The 21380-nt window shown below is 38.6% G+C and overlaps 1 protein-coding gene across 2 annotated transcripts in view; it reads right to left on the reverse strand.

Annotated features, from left to right (window-relative positions):
- The window catches only part of Klhl1 (kelch like family member 1), a 416934-nt gene that overhangs the window by 34923 nt on the left and 360631 nt on the right, over positions 1-21380 (reverse strand). For both annotated transcript variants that reach the window (XM_060391518.1, XM_060391519.1), the window contains one exon: positions 2529-2691. In XM_060391518.1, the coding sequence (XP_060247501.1) occupies positions 2529-2691 (163 nt within the window). The remainder of the gene's footprint in view (positions 1-2528; positions 2692-21380) is intronic.

Below are 21380 nucleotides of genomic sequence, written 5' to 3' on the forward strand. Positions count from 1 at the left end.
GGGTTTGCAGCCTTGCCAGGCTACAGAGGAAGACAATGCAGCCAGTCCTGATAAGACCTGATAGGCTAGGGTCAGAGAGAAGGGGAAGAGGACCGCCTCTATCAGTGGACTAAGGGAGGGAAGGTAATATTAGGAGGAGATGAGGGAGGGGAGCCACAGCTGGGACACAAAGTAATAAATTATAATAAATGATAATAAAAAATACAAAAAAAATATCTTCATAAGAGCTCTGGAAAGCAGGTAAGCGATTTTTCCACAGTACAGCCAAAAAATAATAATTTACAAAAAAAAGTATATAAAATGACAGCTTCGCATTTTCCTGTGTCACTCCTCCCCTTCTAAATACAGAAAGCATTACACTAGGAATCATTGAGGAAAGAAGGCAGTGAGCTGGTGGCTTTTTCTCAGATAAACTCCAGGCCTGCACAGAAAGTTTTAGACAAAGCAATTTTCCAGTCCCACTATGTGTCTCTAGCTTTGATTCTCTGTGAGGTTAGATAACAAAGTTCTTGGCCAGCAAGGTATCTGCAGCTTTCAGTTTTGCCATAGCAGCAGTTAAATCACAGAGTTAATCCAATACAGAGAATGGAGTGTTGGTAGAATCATGAGCTGTTTGGCGATCAGTAATAGCCAAGATGCATAAACACAGTAATATCCAAATTTTAAATTACTTCATAAAAACTCACAAAGTTCTAGGTGCATATAATTTGTTCATAAAAGCACTTATGTTTATCAATTTTGGACAAAGAAGAAGTTTGTTGAATAGGCGTGGAGAAATTGGACAACCTTTTATTTTTCCTCGTTTTAGTGGAAGTGCTGTGCATTTTCTCTCCAGTGGCTGTGGGCTGACTGTAAATGCCTTTGCTATTCTGAGGTATGTTTCCTCTATCCTTACTCTCTCCCAGAATTTTATCATCAAGATAAGTTGGATATTGTCAAATATAGTTTCTGCATCTAATTGGATGATAATGCGGATTCTGTCTACCAGCCTGTTCATGTGATGGATAAGGTTTATTGATTTTTGTATGTTGACTCATCCCTGTATCTCTGGGATAAAGCCCAGTTGACAAAGATGGATAAAATCCATCCTGTTTTGTTGTTTCCTGAATTCAGTTTACAAGGTTTTTACTGAGACTATTTCCATCTATATTCATAAGGTATTTTATGTCATTTGACACGAAGAAATTGAGCTGGAGTTCAACTAGACAATTCGGCTTACTGCATTCATGGTGTGGGAAGGTTTTTCACAGGCTATCACAAGAGAAAGGTAATTATCAGTGTCGCTTAGCCACAAAAACTGTGAAGTGGAAAAGCTACCTGTCTGCAAGGTTTACTGGTTCATTTCTGGTACAAATGGTATGGGACTACCAAACCACGTTTGACTGGATTTAAGACCAACTCCATAAAATGAGATCATACCTAGCACTTTTAAGTGGCCAAAAACTTGACTAGACAGGTTGTGGAGAAAATTATTAATAATATTTTATTAAACTAACAGCAATAAAATGACACAATCACATACTGCTATACCTGTGAATATATCATGAAACCTCCTCCAAGAATTTTCCTCTGTCAGTATGTAGAAATTGACACAGAGACCTACAACTTGACAGTGTGCAGGGAAATGACTGGCTTCAGCATACTCAGTCCTAAATGGGATACTTTAAGTCTCAGGCATCTTTGTAAAATATGAGATGAAAAGAAAATAGAAGTCAAAGGTGGTAGATGATTCTAAGCAAGCAGTGCCTTCCACACCAATGGGTCTGATGCACGTATGAACCCACAGAGAGCGTGACAGCATCCACAAGACCTCAGAGTCTCAAAACAGTCAAAATCCCAGCTGTAGAAAGAGAAAGTGGATGTAAAGTACGGCTTCTAATCAAGAAGCTATTTGCAATTGATACTTGGTAGGAATCGGGAAAATCAGACTTTTCTAATGGTGTGATACTGCATATTTCAAAACCAACACATAAGAAATTCCATGTTTGTTTTATTTTATTTAATGAGGACTTATTTATGTGTTTTGGAATTTTTTGGTCTTTTTTTCTGTTTGGTTTTACTTTGATTTTCACTGTGTTTTCTTTTTTTCTTATTGTTGGAGAGCAAGCTAGCATGATGGCTAGAGAGGTAGGAAAGATCTAATAGGAGTCAGTGAAAGTGAAACTATGACCAAAATATATTGTATAAATCTTTTTTTAATAAAAATTATTTATTTTGAAAATTTATAACTTAAGTGTGATGGGAAGACAGCTTGAAAAGTGGACAAATTGGTACAATAATAGAGGGAAATCACAAAAGACATAAAACCTTTAGTAAATTTTGAAGCAACTTAAATATTTTACTCAAAGTTTAGAAATATTCTCATAGCATATACTCAATACATCTTGGATTAGCAATTAATATAAAAACATTTTAGTTCATTTTATATCAGAAATAAACATGCCTTTATTTAAAACAATATTCTTAAATACTGACACTCAATTAATTTTGTCGTAACCTATTGAAGCATGACAGAAAAATCTACTCACTTGCCATTCAGGGCTGCTACTCCAACAGTGCTCCGAGCAATGGACATGCTGGCTACATATGTCCACTGCTGGCTTTGGGGATCCCACCTCTCCACTGTGTTCAGGTAGCTCCAGCCATCATGGCCCCCCACCGCGTAAATAGGCCCTTCAAGCACAGTCACCCCTAAAACATTAGAGAGAAAAACAAAACAATGTGCTTTTAGTTAACATCACACTGTACAGGGGAAAATGTTAGGAAGTTAAGCTTCACGCTGTGCTTTTATTCTAAGATACATGAACTAAAACTAAGAAAGAATTCTATACTAGTGTTTGGTACCTAATATTCATAATATTTGCCTCATCTTTTCTGTCTAGGATTGATTGGGCTATTTGAGGTTTTATATATTTCTATATGAAACTTGGTATTGTATCTGATATTTCTGTGGAGAATGTGATTCAAATTTGATGAGCATTGCTTTGGAACTACGAAGCATTTTTGATAATACAGCCATTTCCATAATATTATTCTAATCTCTGATCATGGGGATGGGTCTTTTGTCTCCTCCAATTTTTTCAGTGTATTAAAGATTTCATTGTTGAAGTCTTTCAAGTACTTTATCAGACTCTTATTTTTCCTAGACAAACATTTTTTGAAGTACCACATTATCCTAAAAATGACTTTTTCTGAATTTTTTTACTGCCATCATGTTAGTATATAAAAGAGCTGCTAAGTTTTGCATGTTGGTCTTGTATCCTGACACACTGATGATAATATAAGAATTCCCCAGTAGAACAATGGAATAGTTCTCAGCTATTTAAAAATGAGAAAATAATGAAATTTGCAGGCAAATGGATGGAACTAGAAAAGATCATTCTGAGTGAAGCAACCTAGAAACAGAAAGACAGGCATGGTATACAGTCAATTATAAGTGGATATTAGCCGTATAATATAGGATATACATGTACAGATGTAAAGAAGATAGTTAACACTAAGGAGGACCGTAGGGACGATGCCTAAGTCTCATTCAAAATGGCAAACAGGATAGATACCAGAAGTGGTAGAAGGGCAGAAACATTATGGGAGCCTACTATAGAGGGTGCTCTGAAAGGCTCCAACCAACAGGGGATCGAAGCAGATGCTGAGACTCCCACCCAAACTTTGTGCAGAGCACAGGGAGTCTTATGTAAGAAGAAGGGGATGGGGATAAAAGGACATGGAGGGGGCAGAATCCCCAAAAGGAGACCAACAAAGCTAAAGGTTCTGATCCCTGGGAGTCTTGATGCACCAACCAAGGACCATGCATGGAGAGGAGTTAGGCCCCCTACTCAGATGTAGCTGATTGGCAGCTTAGTCCCCATGTGGATATCTGAGTGAGGGGAGGAGGAGCTGTCTCTATCATGAACTCAGTTGCCTGCTTTTTGATCACCTGCTTCAGGTGATGTGGCCTTGTTAAGCCACAGAGGAAGAGGATCCAGGCAGTTCTGATGAGACTTCAAAAGTTAAGGGCAGAAGGCAGAGGAGAAGAACTCCCCCTTTCAGTGGATTAGGGGAAGGGTATGGGGGAAAGAGGGAGGGAGGATGGGATTGAAGGAAGTTGATGACGAAGGCTTCAATTGGTATATATAATGAATAAACTGAAAACAAGTAACAAAAATTAAAATTGATAAAAAAGAATTCCTCAGAAGAGTCTGTCTTTTATTTTAAAATTTTTATTATTATTATTTTTATATAATAATTTTTATATAATAATTTTTATATAATAATTTTTATTTTTTTAATATTAGTTACAGTTTGTTAACTTTGTGTCCCTGCTGTATCCCTCTCCCTCTCTCCCTCCCAATCCCACCCTCCTACCCTCATCTCCTTCCTGCCCCTTTCCAAGTCCACTGATAGGGGAGAACCTCCTCCCTTTCCATCTGATAGTGGTTAATCAGGTGTCTTCAGGACTGGCTGCAAAGTCCTCCTCAGTGGTCTAGCAGGGATGCTCCTCCCTGGGGGGAGGGTCAAGGAGCACGCCATTGAGTTCATGTCAGAAATAGTCCCTGTTCCCCTTATTAGGGTACCTGCTTGGATACTGAGCAACCAAGGGCTACATCTGAGCAGAGACTCTAGGTTGCATCTATACATGGTCCTTGGTTGGAGAAACAGGGTACTAAGATCAATCCTCACTTAGAAAGACAAATGGGATGGACATTGGATGTAGGAGCAAACAAGTAAGAGGACAGGAGTCTACCGCAGAGGGCCTCTGAGAGACTCTACCTAGCAGTGTATCAAAGCGGTGAGTCTAAAACAAAAAGGGGGAACTGTAGAGAGCTGCGGAATGCTATGCCTTAAAGATGGAGCTGGTTTCCGCCTTCCACCTTCCCGATGGTGAGTGCTCTCTGTCACGAACAACTCCACATTTGGCTAAGGCCGAGGATCTGGCTTGCTTCCATGTATGTGGACCTATCTGCATTGCCCCCGTGGCACGCCTGGGTTGGCTACCCAGAGGCTATTTAAGCTGTGGGCTGGCTTTCCCCGGGGTCCGAGGATTGTTCAATGTTCCTGAATAAACTGCATTGAAAAAAAAAAAAAAAAAAAAAAAAGACTCATAACCAAACCTTCGGCAGAGTGGCAGAGTGCAGCGAATCAAAAAACGGGGGTGGGGTGGGGTGGAGTTAAGATGACCTGAAGAAGACAGAAGTTCCACAAGGACCAAAAATTTTATTATTTTTTTTAAATTTATTCTGTTTACATCCCAATATAGCCCCTTCCCTTTTCTCTTCCTGGTTCCACCTTCTCTCCCTCTTACATCCCCTGCCCTAGTTCTCAGAAAGGAGGAGCCCTCCTCTCCTACTAACTTTCCCGGTCCTATCAAGTATCATGAGTACTGTTTGTATCCTCTTCCTTTGTGGCCTTGTAAGGCCTCCCTGCAAGGGGGAAGTGAAAAAGGAGCAGGCAATGGAGTCCATGCCAGAGACAGCCCCTGCTACCCTTGCTAGGCAACCCACATGGAGACTAAGTAGCGGCCCATAGGCTGCACCTGAACAGGTGGTCTATGTATTCTCCATGCATGATCTTTGGTTGGTGAATCAGTCTTCATGGGCCCCTGTAGACACAGATTTGTTGGCCCTGTAAGTTTTTTTTGTGGAGCAGCTGTCTCCTCTGGGGTTGTATCCCCAGACTCTTTTATAACTCTCTCAGTCACCTGCTGTAATGCACGGAAAAAGCAGAAATAAATGTATTCATTAACTTCTTTTGTTTTTGAAATTTTGCACCCCAAGACCTGACTACTTGATTTCTTTTCTGATCATCACAAGACTATGATTTATGTGATTGAATCTGCTTTTAAAAGTTATCCATTGAAGCCTTTTTCAGACCCAACTGCTGTATTGAGACCAAAGTTAAATTATGTGACTTTCAGTTACATTATTATTAACCATGTGTTTATACCATCCTAGAAACATTCACACATAACATATAATAGGAATTCATAAAAAGTATATATGTATATGCACACATGAGCTTCCTCAAACATATAAAATTTCACAATATAATTGTATAAACTTAGAACACATTGTATAAACAAACACTCTAAATGCGGTTGAGGGAAAGGATTTATGTATGTGTGTGTGTGTGTTTTAAAATGATTTATCATTTGACATTATAATACAAGTACATCATTTTCCCCCTTCCCTACCCACCCTCCAAACACTCCTGTATACTTCGGCTTGCGTCCTTTCAAGTTTATGGCCTTCATGGCACCAGTCGAAAACGATGAACAAGATGTCAGTCTGTCTCTCCCCATTACTCTCTTGCTATCCAACCACAATGACTACTGAAAAGGGAAAGGATTTTACTGTAGGTAGGATGGACGGACAGTCAGACTGGAAAATTTCAGATTAGAGAAAGAAAATAGCAGACTGAACATGGTTACCAGATTGGATGCATCAGTAAGGGGAGAGAAGGGCAGGGTAAGAGAGGAAGACAAAGAAAGGAAAGGCAAAGGAGACCAAGGGAGTAGGGGTCGAATGAGGAATCCAAAAGGAAACATTTTGGCATGGGAATATGGGAATGAAAAGCTGGCAGAGAGAAGTCAATGAGCTGGCAAAGTTTAGGGTAGGGGCCCAGATTAGAAGGCCTGAGAAAAGCCATAGGTCACAACTACCTACAAGGGTATGGGGGCCAGCAGGAGCTTTGTTATATGAGCTAACAGGCCTCACAATCTGTGCCTTCTGACAGTGATGAGAAAGTGGCATTTTTTGGTAAAAGGGAATGCCCCCTAATTTGGCAGAGTGAAATTTCCTTTGGACTTAAACACAACAAAGAGAAAAGCTAGGTTAATCAAATAAAACATCTTATTTAAGAATTTTTAGACATAGCCAGGTGTGGAGGCACACACCTTTGATCCCAGCACTCAGGGAGGAGATGCAATTGGATCGATGTGAGCTCGAGGCCATCCTGGTCTACAAAGTGAGTACAGCACAGCCAAGCCACACAGTGAAACCCTGTCTTGAAAAAAAATCCATCTTTTAATATATAATATAAATTAATGATTCAAATATAATAATATCAACCTGCTGCTGAAAACACTGAGACCTCATTATTCTCTCATACTACTTATGACATTCTAAGACTCATAACTTTGAAGCTACATTTAATAATGTTTATTACATGTATTATGATAGAATTTTACTTAAAATTTGAAATAGTTTCTTTAATAATTATGATTGAAATGGAATATAAAAATGATATAAAACAGTAAAATAGTTAATATAAATTTAAAAATTTAGATAGATCATTAAATAATTAAACATTATACATTCATTTTCTCTAATAATTATTAGAATATTTATCTTGATTGTCTTGATATATGTCTATATTTTAGGAAGTTTCTACTGTATTAAGTTTTCCTACTACCTCTCAGGAGGCCCTTAATATTACCTGACTCTCATGTATTTTCTTCATCATAGCCTTATCCTCTCTCCCTTTCCACTTAATCCTCTCTTAAAGAATGTCTCCATGAAACCGCATAGAAGACCCAGAAATAAATCCACACACCTATGAATACTCGATATTTCACAAAGAAGCCAAATCCATTCAATGGAAAAAAGACAGCATCTTCAACAAATGGTGCTGGACCAACTGGATGTCTACATGCAGAAAAATGAAAATAGATCCATATTTATCACCCTGCACAAAACTAAAGTCAAAGTGCATCAAGGACCTCAACATAAAACCAGATACCTTAAATCAATTGGAAAAAAAGTGGGGAACAGCCTAGAACTCATTGGCACAGGAGACAACTTCCTGAACAGAACACCAACAGCACAGGCTCTAAGAGCAACAATCAATAAATGGGACCTCATGAAACTGAAAAGTTTCTGTAAAGCAAAGGATACCGTCATCAAAACAAAACGACTGCCTACAGATTGGGAAAGAATCTTCACTAACCCTTTATCTGACAGAGGACTAATATCCAGTATATACAAAGAACTAAAGAAGCTGAAAAGCAGCAAACCAAGTAATCCAATTAAAAAATGGGGAACAGAGCTAAACAGAGAATTCTCGACAGAGGAATATCGAATGGCAGAAAAACACTTAAAGAAATGCTCATCCTCATTAGCCATCAGGGAAATGCAAATCAAAACGACCCTGAGATATCACCTTACACCCATCAGAATGGCCAAGATGAAAAACTCAAGCAATAACACATGCTGGAGAGGTTGTGGAGAAAGGGGAACCCTCCTCCACTGCTGGTGGGAATGTAAACTGGTACAACCACTCTGGAAATCTATCTGGTGCTTTCTAAGACAATTAGGAATAGTACTTCCTCAAGACCCAGCTATACTACTGCTAGGTATATACCCAAAGTTCGTTCAAGTACACAAAAGGGATACTTGCTCAACCATGTTTATAGCAGCTTTATTTGTAATAGCCAGAACCTGGAAACAACCAGATGTCCATCAACGGAGGAATGGGTACAGAAATTATGGTATTTTTACACAATGGAATACTACTCAGCAATCAAAAAGGAGGAAATCATGAAATTTGCAGGCAAATGGTGGGATCTAGAAAAGATCATTCTGAGTGAAATATCCCAGGAGAAAGACAAACATGGGATATACTCACTTATATAGGCCTATAAGATATGATAAACATAATGAAATCTATACACCTAAAAAAGAAAATCAATTGAGCGGACATGGGGTAAGATGATCAATCCTCATTTAGAAAGACAGATGGGATGTGCATTGAACGTATGACAGGAGTCTACTGAGCGCATCTGAAAGACTCTAACAGTGTTTTCAAAGCAAAGACTGACATTCAACCAAGGACCATGTATGGATATAACCTAGAACCTCCACTCAGATGTAGCCTGTGGTAGCTCAGTAACCAATTGGTTTCCCAAAGTGAGGGGAACAAGGACTATTTCTAACAGGAACTCAATGACTGGCTCTTTGGCCTCCCCACCCCCCAAGGGAGGAGCAGTCCTGTTAGGCCACAGAGGAGGGCTTTGCAGCCAGTCCTGAAGATACCTGATAAAACAGGATCAGATGAATGGGGAGGAGGTCCCCCATCAGTGGACTTGGAAAGGGGCACGGTGGAGATGAGGGAGGGAGGGAGGCACTGGGAGGGAATGAGGGATCGGGACACGGCTGGGATACAGAGTTAATAAAATATAACTGATAAAAAAATAATAGTAAAATAAAAAAATAAAAAAAAGAATGTCTTCATGAAATGCCTTTCCTCTGGGCTCAGAAATCCCTGCCGAAGAGGATGCAGAATGAGTGTCCTTTACTATGGTTTCCAGTTTGTGTTTTTATGTAATTCCTGAGTATGTAAAAGTAGTAATTCAAGGAAAAGATATCTTGACCATGAGAAGGTGTAAGGAACACAAGGTAAGTTGTAAATGATGAGTGAAAATGATGTAAATACAGTACTCATTTATGAAACCTCAAAAAATAAAACTATATACAATAAAATATTAATATGCTAAGTATTTGTGGTAGACTTTATATAATCTACACTGGACAAAAGTATATAGATAATAAGTGGAAAATACTGAAACATTGTATATATTATGATTATTTAGCTATCTTAGGCACTGGTAATCACAATCATGGTGATAAAGATAGGACAAAATGGAGAATATAATTGTGATAAGGAGCTCTAGTTTATGTGACTGTTGCCTGAGTTTCGGTCTCAGTTTATTTTTACTACCTGAATAAGATTGAAAAAAATACTAGAATCATTATAGCTGTTAATCTTCACTCTTAAAAGGTATAGGACCCATAGAATTTGGATGGAAATCACATATAAATACGGATAGCTACATGGCAAATAATATGCCTTCAAAATATTTATAATTTAGAGTAGCCTTGTAGTATTTGTTAAGAATTGAAAAGAATAAGGATTTCAGCAGTATGACAAAGTAAATATCAAACACATTTTCACCCATAAATAGTAAATTCTTATTGCAAAAGTTCCCACCAAAACAAGTAATGTATTTTTAGTGTTTATATTTCTCTTAATGTTCAAAAAGCCACACATTTACTAGAAAATATTTATATTATACACATGACTATTAAAAAGTGATATTCTTTTTGCTATTACTGTATTTTAAAACTCTGGTTGCCTTACAATGTATTTATTGATGTCATTCTGATTTCTATGTAAAGTATTCTCACTAAGTTGAGATTCCTTCTTCTTGTTCTTCCCAGAAAAGGGGAGGCAAACCAACCCTGGCACCCCAAGTCTTAGCAGGACTAATCCCATCCTCTCTCGTAGAGGACAGACAAGGCAGCACAGCAAGGGGAAACAAATCAAAAAGGTGGCAAAAAGAGCCTTTACTCCAACTGTTAGAGTATACCCACTCAAGCCACATGATACCCAAACTACACATCTGCTACATATGTGTAGGGGGTCTAGGTCCAGTGCATGCTTGTTGATTGGTGGTTCAATCTCTGTAAGCCACCATGGGACCAGGTTAGTTGATTTTATAGGTCTTCTTGTAGTGTCTTTGACACTCTTGGCTCCCTCAATCCTACCACAAAACTTGCCTAACTCAGACCATTGATTGGCTGTGGATATCTGAATCTGCTGGACGGAATTTCTCAGAAGTTATGCTACACCCCAGTCAATAAGCATATCAGTTTCATTAATAGTGTCAGAGGTCAGAGCTCTTTCATGGGGTAGGTCTCAAGTTAGGTCAGTCATTGGTTTACCACTCCCTCAATCTCTGCTCCATCTTTATCACTACATTTCTTGTAAGTGAAACAGATTTTGGTGAAAGGTTTTATGAGTGGGTTGGTTGTCCTCTCCTTCCACTGGAAGCCCCACCTCACTACAGGAGATGGTGACTTCAGGATCCTGAACCCCGCTGCTGGGAGTCTCAGCCAGGGCCACCTCCATTGACTCCAGGGATCAAAAAACTCAAGCCACAACACATACAGGTGAGGATGTAGAGCAAGATGAACACTCCTCCATTGTTTGTGGAAGTGCAAACTTGTAAAACCACTTTGGAAATGATTCTGGTGGTTTCTCAGAAAATTGAGAGTGGTTCTATGTCAAGACTGAGCTATACCATTCCTAACAATATATCCCCCCCAAAAAAATGCTCTACCATACAACAAAGGTACTTTCTCAACTATGTACATAGCAGCTTTATTTGTCATAGCCGGGAACCGGAAACAGCCTAGATATCCCTCAACTAAAGAATGAATGAAGAAAATCATGCATTTCAACATTTGGAATACTACTCAGCTTTTAAAAGTTTATTAAAAGTTAAAGATTGTACAAGTTTACATTCCCACCAGCAGTGGAGGTGGGAATGCCTCCAGCTTGTGTTGTTACATGAGCTTTTGATCTTAGCCTTTCTGATAGGTATGAGGTGAATCTCAGGGTCATTTTGATTTGCATTTCCCTGATGACTAAGGACACTGAGCATTCTTTCAGCGTTTTTCGGGCATTCAATATTCCTCTATTGAGAATTCTCTGTTTAGCTCTGTATCCCATTTTTTTTTATTAATTACACTTTATTCATTTTGTATCCCCCCATAAGCCCCTCCCTCCTCCCAAACCCACCCTCCCTTCCCTTTCTGCATGCATGCCCCTCCCCAAGTCCACTGATAGGGGAGGTTCTCCTCTCCTTTCTGATCTTAGTCTATCAGTTCTCATCAAAAGTGGCTGCATTGTCCTCTTCTGTGGCCTGCTCCCCCCTCAGGGGGAGGTGATCAAAGAGCAGGCCAATCAAATTATGTCAGAGGCAGTCCCTCTTCCCATTACTAGGTAACCCACTTGGACACTGAACTGCCATGGGCTACATCTGCGAAAGGGGTTCTAGGTTATCTCCATGAATAGTCCTTGAATGGAGTATGGGTCTCTGGGACGTTCCCTGTGTTCCCATTTTTTAATTCGATTACTTGATTTGTTGCTATTTAACTTCTTGAGTTATTTATTTTTTATTTTTTTCTTATCAGTTACATTTTATTAACTCTGTATCCCAGCCATTTCCCACTACCTCATTCCCTCCCAGTCCCTCCCTCCCTCCCTCATCTCCACCTTGCCCCTTTCTAAGTCGACTGATGGGGGGGACCTCCTCCCCATTCATCTGATCCTGTTTTATCAGGTATCCTCAGGACTGGCTGCAAAGCCCTCCTCTGTGGCCTAACAGGACTGCTCCTCCCTTGGGGGGTGGGGAGGCCAAAGAGCCAGTCATTGAGTTCCTGTTAGAAATAGTCCTTGTTCCCCTCACTTTGGGAAACCAATTGGTTATTGAGCTACCACAGGCTACATCTGAGCGGAAGTTCTAGGTTATATCCATACATGGTCCTTGGTTGAATGTCTGTCTCAGAAAAGACCCTGTGCCCAGATATATTTGGTCCTTGTGGAGCTCCTATCCTTTCCCCATCAGACTAACTCCCCTTCTTTCTTATGATTCCCTGTAGTCTGCCAAAAGTTTGGTCATGAGTCTTTGCTTTGAAAACACTATTAGTTAGAGTCATTCAGATGTGCTCAGTAGACTCCTGTCATACGTTCAATGCACATCCCATCTGTCTTTCTAAACGAGGATTGATCATCTTACCCCATGTCCGCTCTCTTGATTTTCTTTTTTAGGTGTACAGATTTCATTATGTTTATCATATCTTACAGGTTTATATAAGTGAGTATATCCCATGTTTGTCTTTCTCCTTCTGGGATATTTCACTCAGAATGATCTTTTCTAGATCCCACCATTTGCCTGCAAATTTCATGATTTCCTCCTTTTTGATTGCTGAGTAGTATTCCATTGTGTAAAAATACCCCAATTTCTGTACCCCAATTTCTGTACCCATTCCTCTGTTGATGGACATCTGGGTTGTTTCCAGGTTCTGGCTATTACAAATAAAGCTGCTATAAACATGGTTGAGCAAGTATCCCTTTTGTGTACTTGAACAAACTTTGGGTATATACCTAGCAGTGGTATAGCTGGGTCTTGAGGAAGCACTATTCCTAATTGTCTGAGAAAGCGCCAGATAGCTTTCCAGAGTGGTTGTACCAGTTTACATTCCCACCAGCCATGGAGGAGGGTTCCCCTTTCTCCACAACCTCTCCAGCATGTGTTGTCACTTGAGTTTTTCATCTTGGCCATTCTGATGGGTGTAAGGTGATATCTCAGGGTTGTTTTGATTTTCATTTCCCTGATGGCTAGTGAGGTTGACCATTTCTTTAAGTGCTTCTCTGCCATTCGATATTCCTCTACAGAGAATTCTCTGTTTAGCTCTGTTCCCCATTTTTTAATTGGATTACTTGGTTTGCTGCTTTTTAGCTTCTTTAGTTCTTTGTATATACTAGATATTAGTCCTCTGTCAGATAAAGGGTTAGTGAAGAACCTTTCCCAATCTGTAGACAGTCATTTTGTTCTGAAGACAGTGTCCTTTGCTTTACAGAAGATTTTCAGTTTCATGAGGCCCCATTTATTGATTGTTGCTCTTATAGCCTGTGCAGTTGGTGTTCTGTTCAGGAAGTTGTCTCTGGTGCCAATGAGTTTAAGGCTTTTCCCCACTTTTTCTTCTAACAGGTTTAGTGTGTCTGGTTTTATATTGAGGTCTTTCATCCACTTGAATTTTAGGGGAGGGAGGGTGGGACTGTAAAGGGAGGAGGGAGGGGCTTATGGGGGGATAAAAAGCAAATAAAATGTAATTAATAAAAATTAAAATAAATAAATAAACAAAGTTAGAGATTAAAAGTTAATTAAAATAATTGAAGAAGTCACACAGTGGATAAGAGCAGCAGTTGCTCTTCCAGGGGTCCCTGGTTCAATTTCCAGCACTCCATGGTAGCTCAGTGCCATCTGTAACTCCTGTTTCCATGGGATGCAATGCCTTCTTCTGGCTTACATGACTATCAGACATTCAGGGGACACACAGAAATAAATGCAAGAAAATACCCATGCACATAAAGTCAAAATTATCTCAAACAATACACAGTTATGCACTCTCTAAATATTTTGTTAAATTAGTATTTTTGTTCTCTTATTACCAAGGATGGTTACCATTGTTTGTTTAGACATTCTTTAAAATAACGATGCTGCATACATATCAAGAAAGGCAACAGTAATAGAATGCTATGTTCTAAAGTTCTTAATAGCAAGTACACAGATACATCTGTTGGACTCCCTTAGTTATGACTGGAGGTACCTAAAACAATATCTAAGGAAATAAAGACGCGATTCCTACTTCAAAGACACATAAAAGGCTGACAAGAAGATGCGGGTCACTGAATTTGAAGAGTAGAACAAAACCAATAGCACAGGGAAGAAACAGTGTGAGTAAATGAAGGTTTCAGTTTTTACAGGCTACTATAGAAATCTAAAAATGTCCAGCATGAATGTGTCCTTTATGTATGTTTCTGTCACTATATTTACATCGTGCTTGTAGTGGCTAGATGAAGTGACAGGGCCCTTTATTTAGAGACATGGACCGCCCTGAGTAGGAGCTTTTGCCCAGTGAATTCCATTTATCTGGCCAAACAGTTCTCAGATGCATGTTATGATCTGCCACTCTCCTGTGCCTTCCTCTCACTTGACCTTTATAGGACATAGGTTTAATGCATCTCTGCACCTGTTCCCACTTACTGCTCCATATTCCTTGAGGGCTTTTCTTATATTAAAGCTCACGAAGAATTGAAAACGCTTATTGAAAACCAATTCACACAATTACTTAAAAAAATAACATTGCCCATAAATTTGAAAAAAAAAGTTTGCTGATCAGAAAACAAAGGCATTTTCTACTAGTTCAATTAGTACTGATTAATGATTTTGTAAGTTTTATTGGCACCAGTTGTGATGTTTTTTGTTTTTGTTTTTGTTTTTTTGTTCCAGTTTTATTAACTTGGATCTTCTCTCTATGGTTTAATTTGGTTGAAGGTTTGTCAATCTTATTAAACTTTTCTAATAACCAATCCTTTCTCTTTTCATTTTTTTAAATTCATTGTAGTGTTCCTTTGCTCTTGTTTCTCTTTCATAAATTTCCAGGCTTGATTTGATTATCTTTCCTCGCATTCTTTGGGGAGAAGTATTAAAAGACATGGCTTTTCTAAAGTACATCATTAAGTCATTAATTTGAGATCTCTCAATAGTCTTGATGTAGTCATGTGATGCTACAACCATTCCCCCAAGGACTGGCTTCATTATGTTCCACAGATTTTAGAATGCCATGTTTAATGTGACACCTCAGTAATTACTGCAGTTTGTTCACAGGAGAATACTATTATCCTAACTGCACCATAATTAGTTTAGTCTCCTTCTGGTAGCTAAGATCATCATGGGAATAAGAGATAAGGTGTGATGCTATTAAGAATAAACAACCCTTCCCCTACCTAGGTAAATGAAAAATGATAATGTATGCAGAAGGAAACAGTAGAAAAGTAGAAATGTACCTTTCGTACATACAGGTAACCCACTAATTTCAGAAATAAGAACGTCTGATTAACCATCTCTTATTAAAAATTAAGAAGTATGAGGCATTGCTGGGAAGAGCCTCTCAAAGGACAACTCTGAGAGGCTCCAGTTTGCAGGCTTAGCCGAGTATCATTGATAGGGTTAGATGTTGGCACTCTCCCATAGGGTGGGTCTTTGGTTGGGCCAGGCATTGCGTGTACAATGGCTTCAATCTCTTCTCTCTCTGTTCAATATTTATCCTTGCACATCTTGTAGGCAAGGTAAAATTAGGATCTAAGTTTTTTGTGGGTGGTTTGGTGTTCCTTTACCTCTACTAGGAGACCTGTCTATTTAGTGGGTGTCCTCTTCTGTCTCTATCTATGCCTTATGCTATTAGAAGTTTCTGCTTGAGTCCCCCTCATATCCTCCTAGGAGCATCTCCTGACTTAAGTCTCCAGCTTGTCACAGATTTGCCCTCATCCTCAGTTTCTCTTGCTGAGACTCACAGTCAAACATTGCATAGGGTGTCTGGTGGAAAAGTGGGAAGAAAAAGAAAAGGACCTTGATATGACAGGAGCTCCATAAGAAAACCAAATCAGAACCAACTAACCAGGACCCAGAGGAACTTGCTGAGGCTGAAGCATCAAACAAGGACCATGCATGAACTAAACATAGACTCCCTTATAAAATGTTTCAGATGGGCAGCTTATGTTTCATGTGTGTCCTCAAGGAAAGCAGGGATTGCATCTAACATGAACTTTTTTGCCAGCCTATTTTGATCACTTTCTACTGGTAGGACTCCCTTGCCAGGCCACGGGGCAAGAGGCATATTCAGTACCTATGCAATTTAAGGAGCTGGAATAGACAGGAAGCAGAGGCTCCCATTTTCTGTGGCATAGGGAAGGATGGAGGAGGGACTGAGGTGGGACTAAGAGGTGAGGTGGGATGGGGCTACAACCAGGATATAAAGTGAATTAAAAATAAATTAAAAAAAAAATAGAAGTAAATATAATCTATTAGCAAGGATATTATAAATTCAGTTGGTGTGATAATGACACAAGCTATTGCAACTTCTGAATTTTGTTATTCCCTTGCAGTAAAAACACACAATACTTTTACATGTGACATTAGAAGTATCATGTGATTTCAGTTTTACTTACATTAAATACATAGAAATACCAGAATAGTAATATTCTCATGTGCTCTGTTTTCCATTTCTTTTAAAGAGTGAAAGAATGATTGGTAATATAAATGAGATTCCATATAAATTCCATGATCATCAGACATTCAGAGCTAGAGTCATTATTCCCAGAGATCGATATTTACACCCAGGATGTTATTCAGAAATACAAAAATGATAAACATTTGTAATTTAAAATACATGTAATCTAGATGTATTTTTCTCATTTGTTTACAATTTGAAAGTGGCCAGATAAATATATTTTGTTTGTACAAGTATTCCTTTTAAGAATAAATTCACACACGTGATGACATGCAAAACATTTGCATCATTGTCGATTTTCCAGTTACAAGTTTACCTCCTTTAAATTACTTATTCTTTAAGATCAATTTTATATGAAGTACCCAACAAAGAATTTACTATAGTATTGTTGGTATGTAAGAGGCTCTTACTCCAAATTCAGCTTTCACGATGTCATTAGATAATTCACCATAACAGCAATGTAGCTAGGCAATATTCTGCTCATATTCATATTATTATTTATCTGTTTTGCAAAATGGCTTCCATGATTTTTTTCTTTCTACTTTATGATATCATTACCACTAAATTTTCAGTTTTAGCATTTGATGTTTTACCACTGTAACTATTTCTACATAACTCAACCAATGACATTCTATTTTCTATTCATATATAAGTCAGCTGCATTTTTTTTACAGTTTAGCTAACCTTTTAACTCTCTATCCTTGACTTTGCAATACCACACTTACTGAAATTTTTGTTAATATGTATGGCAGATATTCTAAGAACAGCTATATAGTGTTCAGAATTTTTGTATGCTACTTTAATACATGTCTGTTTTATATTCATTTTATACTAATATATTACTACCATGAAAGATGCAAACTAACATTTAATGTAATTTTAGTGCTCATTGTATTCATTTCAAAAGTAATTTTAAAAGTAATACTGCAGAAGAAGATAACAGAATAATTCACTTACTAAAATTAATTCAATAAATTTTCTTGTCTGACTTATAGGTATAGTTCTTGATTACATGTTTACTTTTCCAAAACCAGTAAATTAAATAAAATAGAGGAAATTACTTTCTATTTGTAGCAAATGAAAACAAAGGAGGCTAGTAATGGAAAGATTATTGATTTATAAGGTTGATCATTTATGTACTGTTCAACAGGTTACTAGCCTTTTTTTTTGTGAATATAATTTAACCCGTATATGTTTGTATTGTCAGTATTTAGTTAGATTGCCTTTTCCCTGCATTGTTTAGGAAAGTAATTTTCATTAGGGTTTTAATTCTAATATATACAAAAATATTTCAGAGGTAATCTTGTATAGTTTTAGACTATCTTAAAATATTTAATTATTCTTTGAGAATTTTATATATGCATACAATAAGTTTCATCAAATGTGAAAGCTAATTGCTAAATTTTCATGGTAAGACATAACAAATTTCCAAAAAAAAAAAAAATATAAAAAAGTAAAAACCCACATAACTTTAGACATATTCATTTTGAAGTTTTGTTTTAAAAAATTCAAAGAAATAAATGTGTATGTTTTTTAAAATATACAATAAAAATGATCCCCATTTTCTTTGTGTCTAAAATCTAATTCTATGCTTTTTTGTGAGATTATTTTGTCTTTTTTTTTTTTTCCAGAGCTGAGCACCTTACCCGAGGCCTTGTGCTTTGTAGGCAAGCAGTCTATCACTGAGGTAAATCCCCAACCCCCTTTTTTTTTTTTTTTTTTTTTGGTGAGATTAAACAGAATGGGATATTTCAAACTATTAGGAAGTGAGGCTCTAATATTTTCAGAAATGATGAAGAGCTTTGGTGTTGCGTTTCTTCTAGCATACATGATAAATTTCTGGTAGAAATGTTAATGTCTAGATTTAAAAGAGAATGCTCAAATATAGCAAACACACAGATCTCAAGAGATGCACTTTGTGTTTACTTCAAGTGACTATTTCCCTGGTTCCCCAAAAGTAAACAAAGCAAACAAAGAAACAAAGAAAAATACAGTAGAACACACTTTTTCTCTCGGCATGTTCAAACAGAGGTCTACAGGAAAAGAGTTGTTGTTGGTGTCTGTGTTTCTGTTAAAACCTTTATGTAGGAAAGACAATCTCACCTATGACAGAGCAGGCTTCCGGGAGGATATAGGGGTGATACTAGCAGAGACTCCTAGTAGCAAGGGTCATGGAGATTAATGAGGACACTCACTAACTAGATAAGACTCCTAGTGGAGCAAGGTAAACATCAACCCACAGGCAAAATCTTCAACCCAAAATTTACCCTGCCTACAAGATATACAGGGAAAAAGAGCAGAGATTAAGGGAATGTCCGAGGAATGCCGGGCCCAACCTGAGACCCATCCTATCAAAGAGGGACAAACTGTGACATTATTATTAATACTATGCTGTGCTTGCAGACAGGAAAAAAAAAGTTAATTAAAAAATAATTAAAAAAAAAAAGAACTGCTGCTAAGGGAATTCCTTGGGAACCCACTATACATATGGACCAAAAAAGCGTAAGGGAAACTACAGATCTTCACTTCTACTCCAAAATGAATCCTCCAATCTTACCCTCCAGCTCTGTAGCTAACCGCCTGCTACAGGCTCTATTTTTGCCTCTTATTCTCAAATATCAAGCAGGTCTTCTCCTCCAAGCTTCCTCCTTTGTCTCAGCTCCCAACTCAAAAAGGCATTTCCTGTGAACTTGGTGGTCAAGCTTGCCAGAGAAGCAAGTAGACTAGCACAGCAGGTAGGCAAGCTTCAGATCTTCACTGTACATTCTTTCTTCCAGATCCTCCAAGTTTTATCCCCAGTTCTAGAGCAGATTGCCCGTTGTGGCCTCTTCTAACTCTCCCTGTCCACCACCCCCCAGAGGAGTAAGCAGATTCTGATGGAGCACCCAGCTCTTCACTCTTGTGGATCTGTTCAGCCCACTGCCAATACCTAATACACAAGGGACCCAGAATCTTCAGTGGCAAGAACTAGCAGGAGCCCAGAAGCATTCCCTGCCATACAACATACAGCCATTATCCTTTCCTAAGAAGTAGAGATGGCAACAGAAACCAAGGAATGAATACCCTACCAACAAAGAAAAGACCAGATATCAGCCCCTGGAATTACAACCTTCTCAAACACAGACGCCTAAACTGCAGTGCAAAATCAAAATCAATTGCAACCAGGACAGTATCTTTCCACTAGAGGCTAGCAACCTAATCAAATTAGGTTCTGAGAAATGCAAAATGGCTGAAACACAAGACATGGAACTCTAAATAGCTTTTACTGATATAACAGAGGTCCTTAAAGAGGAAATAAATCCCTTTAAGGACACTAGTCTCATCAGTCTCTGTGGCCTCTGAGAATGAGAGTCTCCCTCTCATAACCACTCAGGAGCCAACCCTGACTTAGGTCTCCAGCTTGTCATAGAGATGTCCGCACACTCAGGTTTTGTTTTCTCTACAGGCCTTCTCTGCTCTTTAGCTGATCTCCACCCTCTTGACTCTCTGTGCTGCCACCCCCTCCCAAGTTCCCTCTCTTCAGCCACTACTTCTATTTATTCCATTTCTCCTCCAAAGTGATATTTATGCATCCTGCCTTGGATCCTCCTTGTTATTTATCTTCTCTGGGTCTGTGCCTCATAGTATGCTTATCCTACATTATATGGCTAAATTTCCCTTATAAGTGAGTACATACCATGTGTGTCTTTCTGGGTCTGGGGCACCTCACTCAGGATGATATTTTCTAGTTCTAACCATTTGCCTGCAAAGTTTCATCATTTCTTTGTTTTTAATATCTGAGTAGGATTTATCCATTCCTAAGCTGAGGGACATTTAGGTTGTTTCCAGATTCTGGCTATTACGAATAAAGCTGCTATGTACATAGTTGAACAAGTGTCCTTGTGTATGGTAGGGCATATATGTATACATTTGGATATACACCCAGGTGTTGTATAGCTGGGTCTTGCAGTAAAGTTATTCCCAATTTTCTGAGAAAGCACCAGATTGATACCCAAAATGGGTTGTACAAGTTTACGCTCCCACCAGCAATGGAAGAGGGTTTCCCTTTCTCCACATCATCTCCAGCATGTATTGTCACCTGAATTTTTGATCTTAGCCATTCTGATAGGTGCAAGGTGAAATATCAGGGTTGTTTGCATTTGCATTTCCTGGATGACTTGCCAGCATAGTTGCTGGGAATTGAACTCATGATCTTTGGAAGAAGAGCCAGTGATCGTAAGAGCTATCTCTCCAGCCTTAGAAAAGTTCTTTGTACTTTTTTTTTTGAGACAGGGTTTACTCTGTGTAGCCTTGGATGTCCTGGACTCACTTTGTAGACCATGCTAGCCTTGAAATCACTGAGATCCTCCAGCCTGTGCCTCCCCAAGTGCTGGGATTACAGGTGTGCTCCACCAAGCCCAACTTGACTTGCCAGCATAGAAATACCAATCCACCCACAAAACTCTGACCCCAAATTTACCCTGCCTACAAGGTGTGCAGAGGTAAAAATAAAGTAGATAGAGCATAGATGGAAGGAATATCAACTAATGCCTGTCCCAACCAAAGACCCATCTGATAGGAAAGTGTCAGCCCCTGATACTATGAATGATACTCTGCCAGAGACTCTACCCAGCATCATCTCAAAACACAGGCTGAAAATCACAGACAAACATTGTCCAATGAGTAAGGAGTCTTATGGGAAAGTGGAAGGAAAGAGAAAAGAGCAGGAGATGACAGGAACTCCATAAGAAGACCAACAGAGTCAATTAA

The sequence above is a fragment of the Meriones unguiculatus genome, chromosome 9, assembly GCF_030254825.1.
Source record: "Meriones unguiculatus strain TT.TT164.6M chromosome 9, Bangor_MerUng_6.1, whole genome shotgun sequence".
Classification (NCBI taxonomy): domain Eukaryota; kingdom Metazoa; phylum Chordata; class Mammalia; order Rodentia; family Muridae; genus Meriones; species Meriones unguiculatus.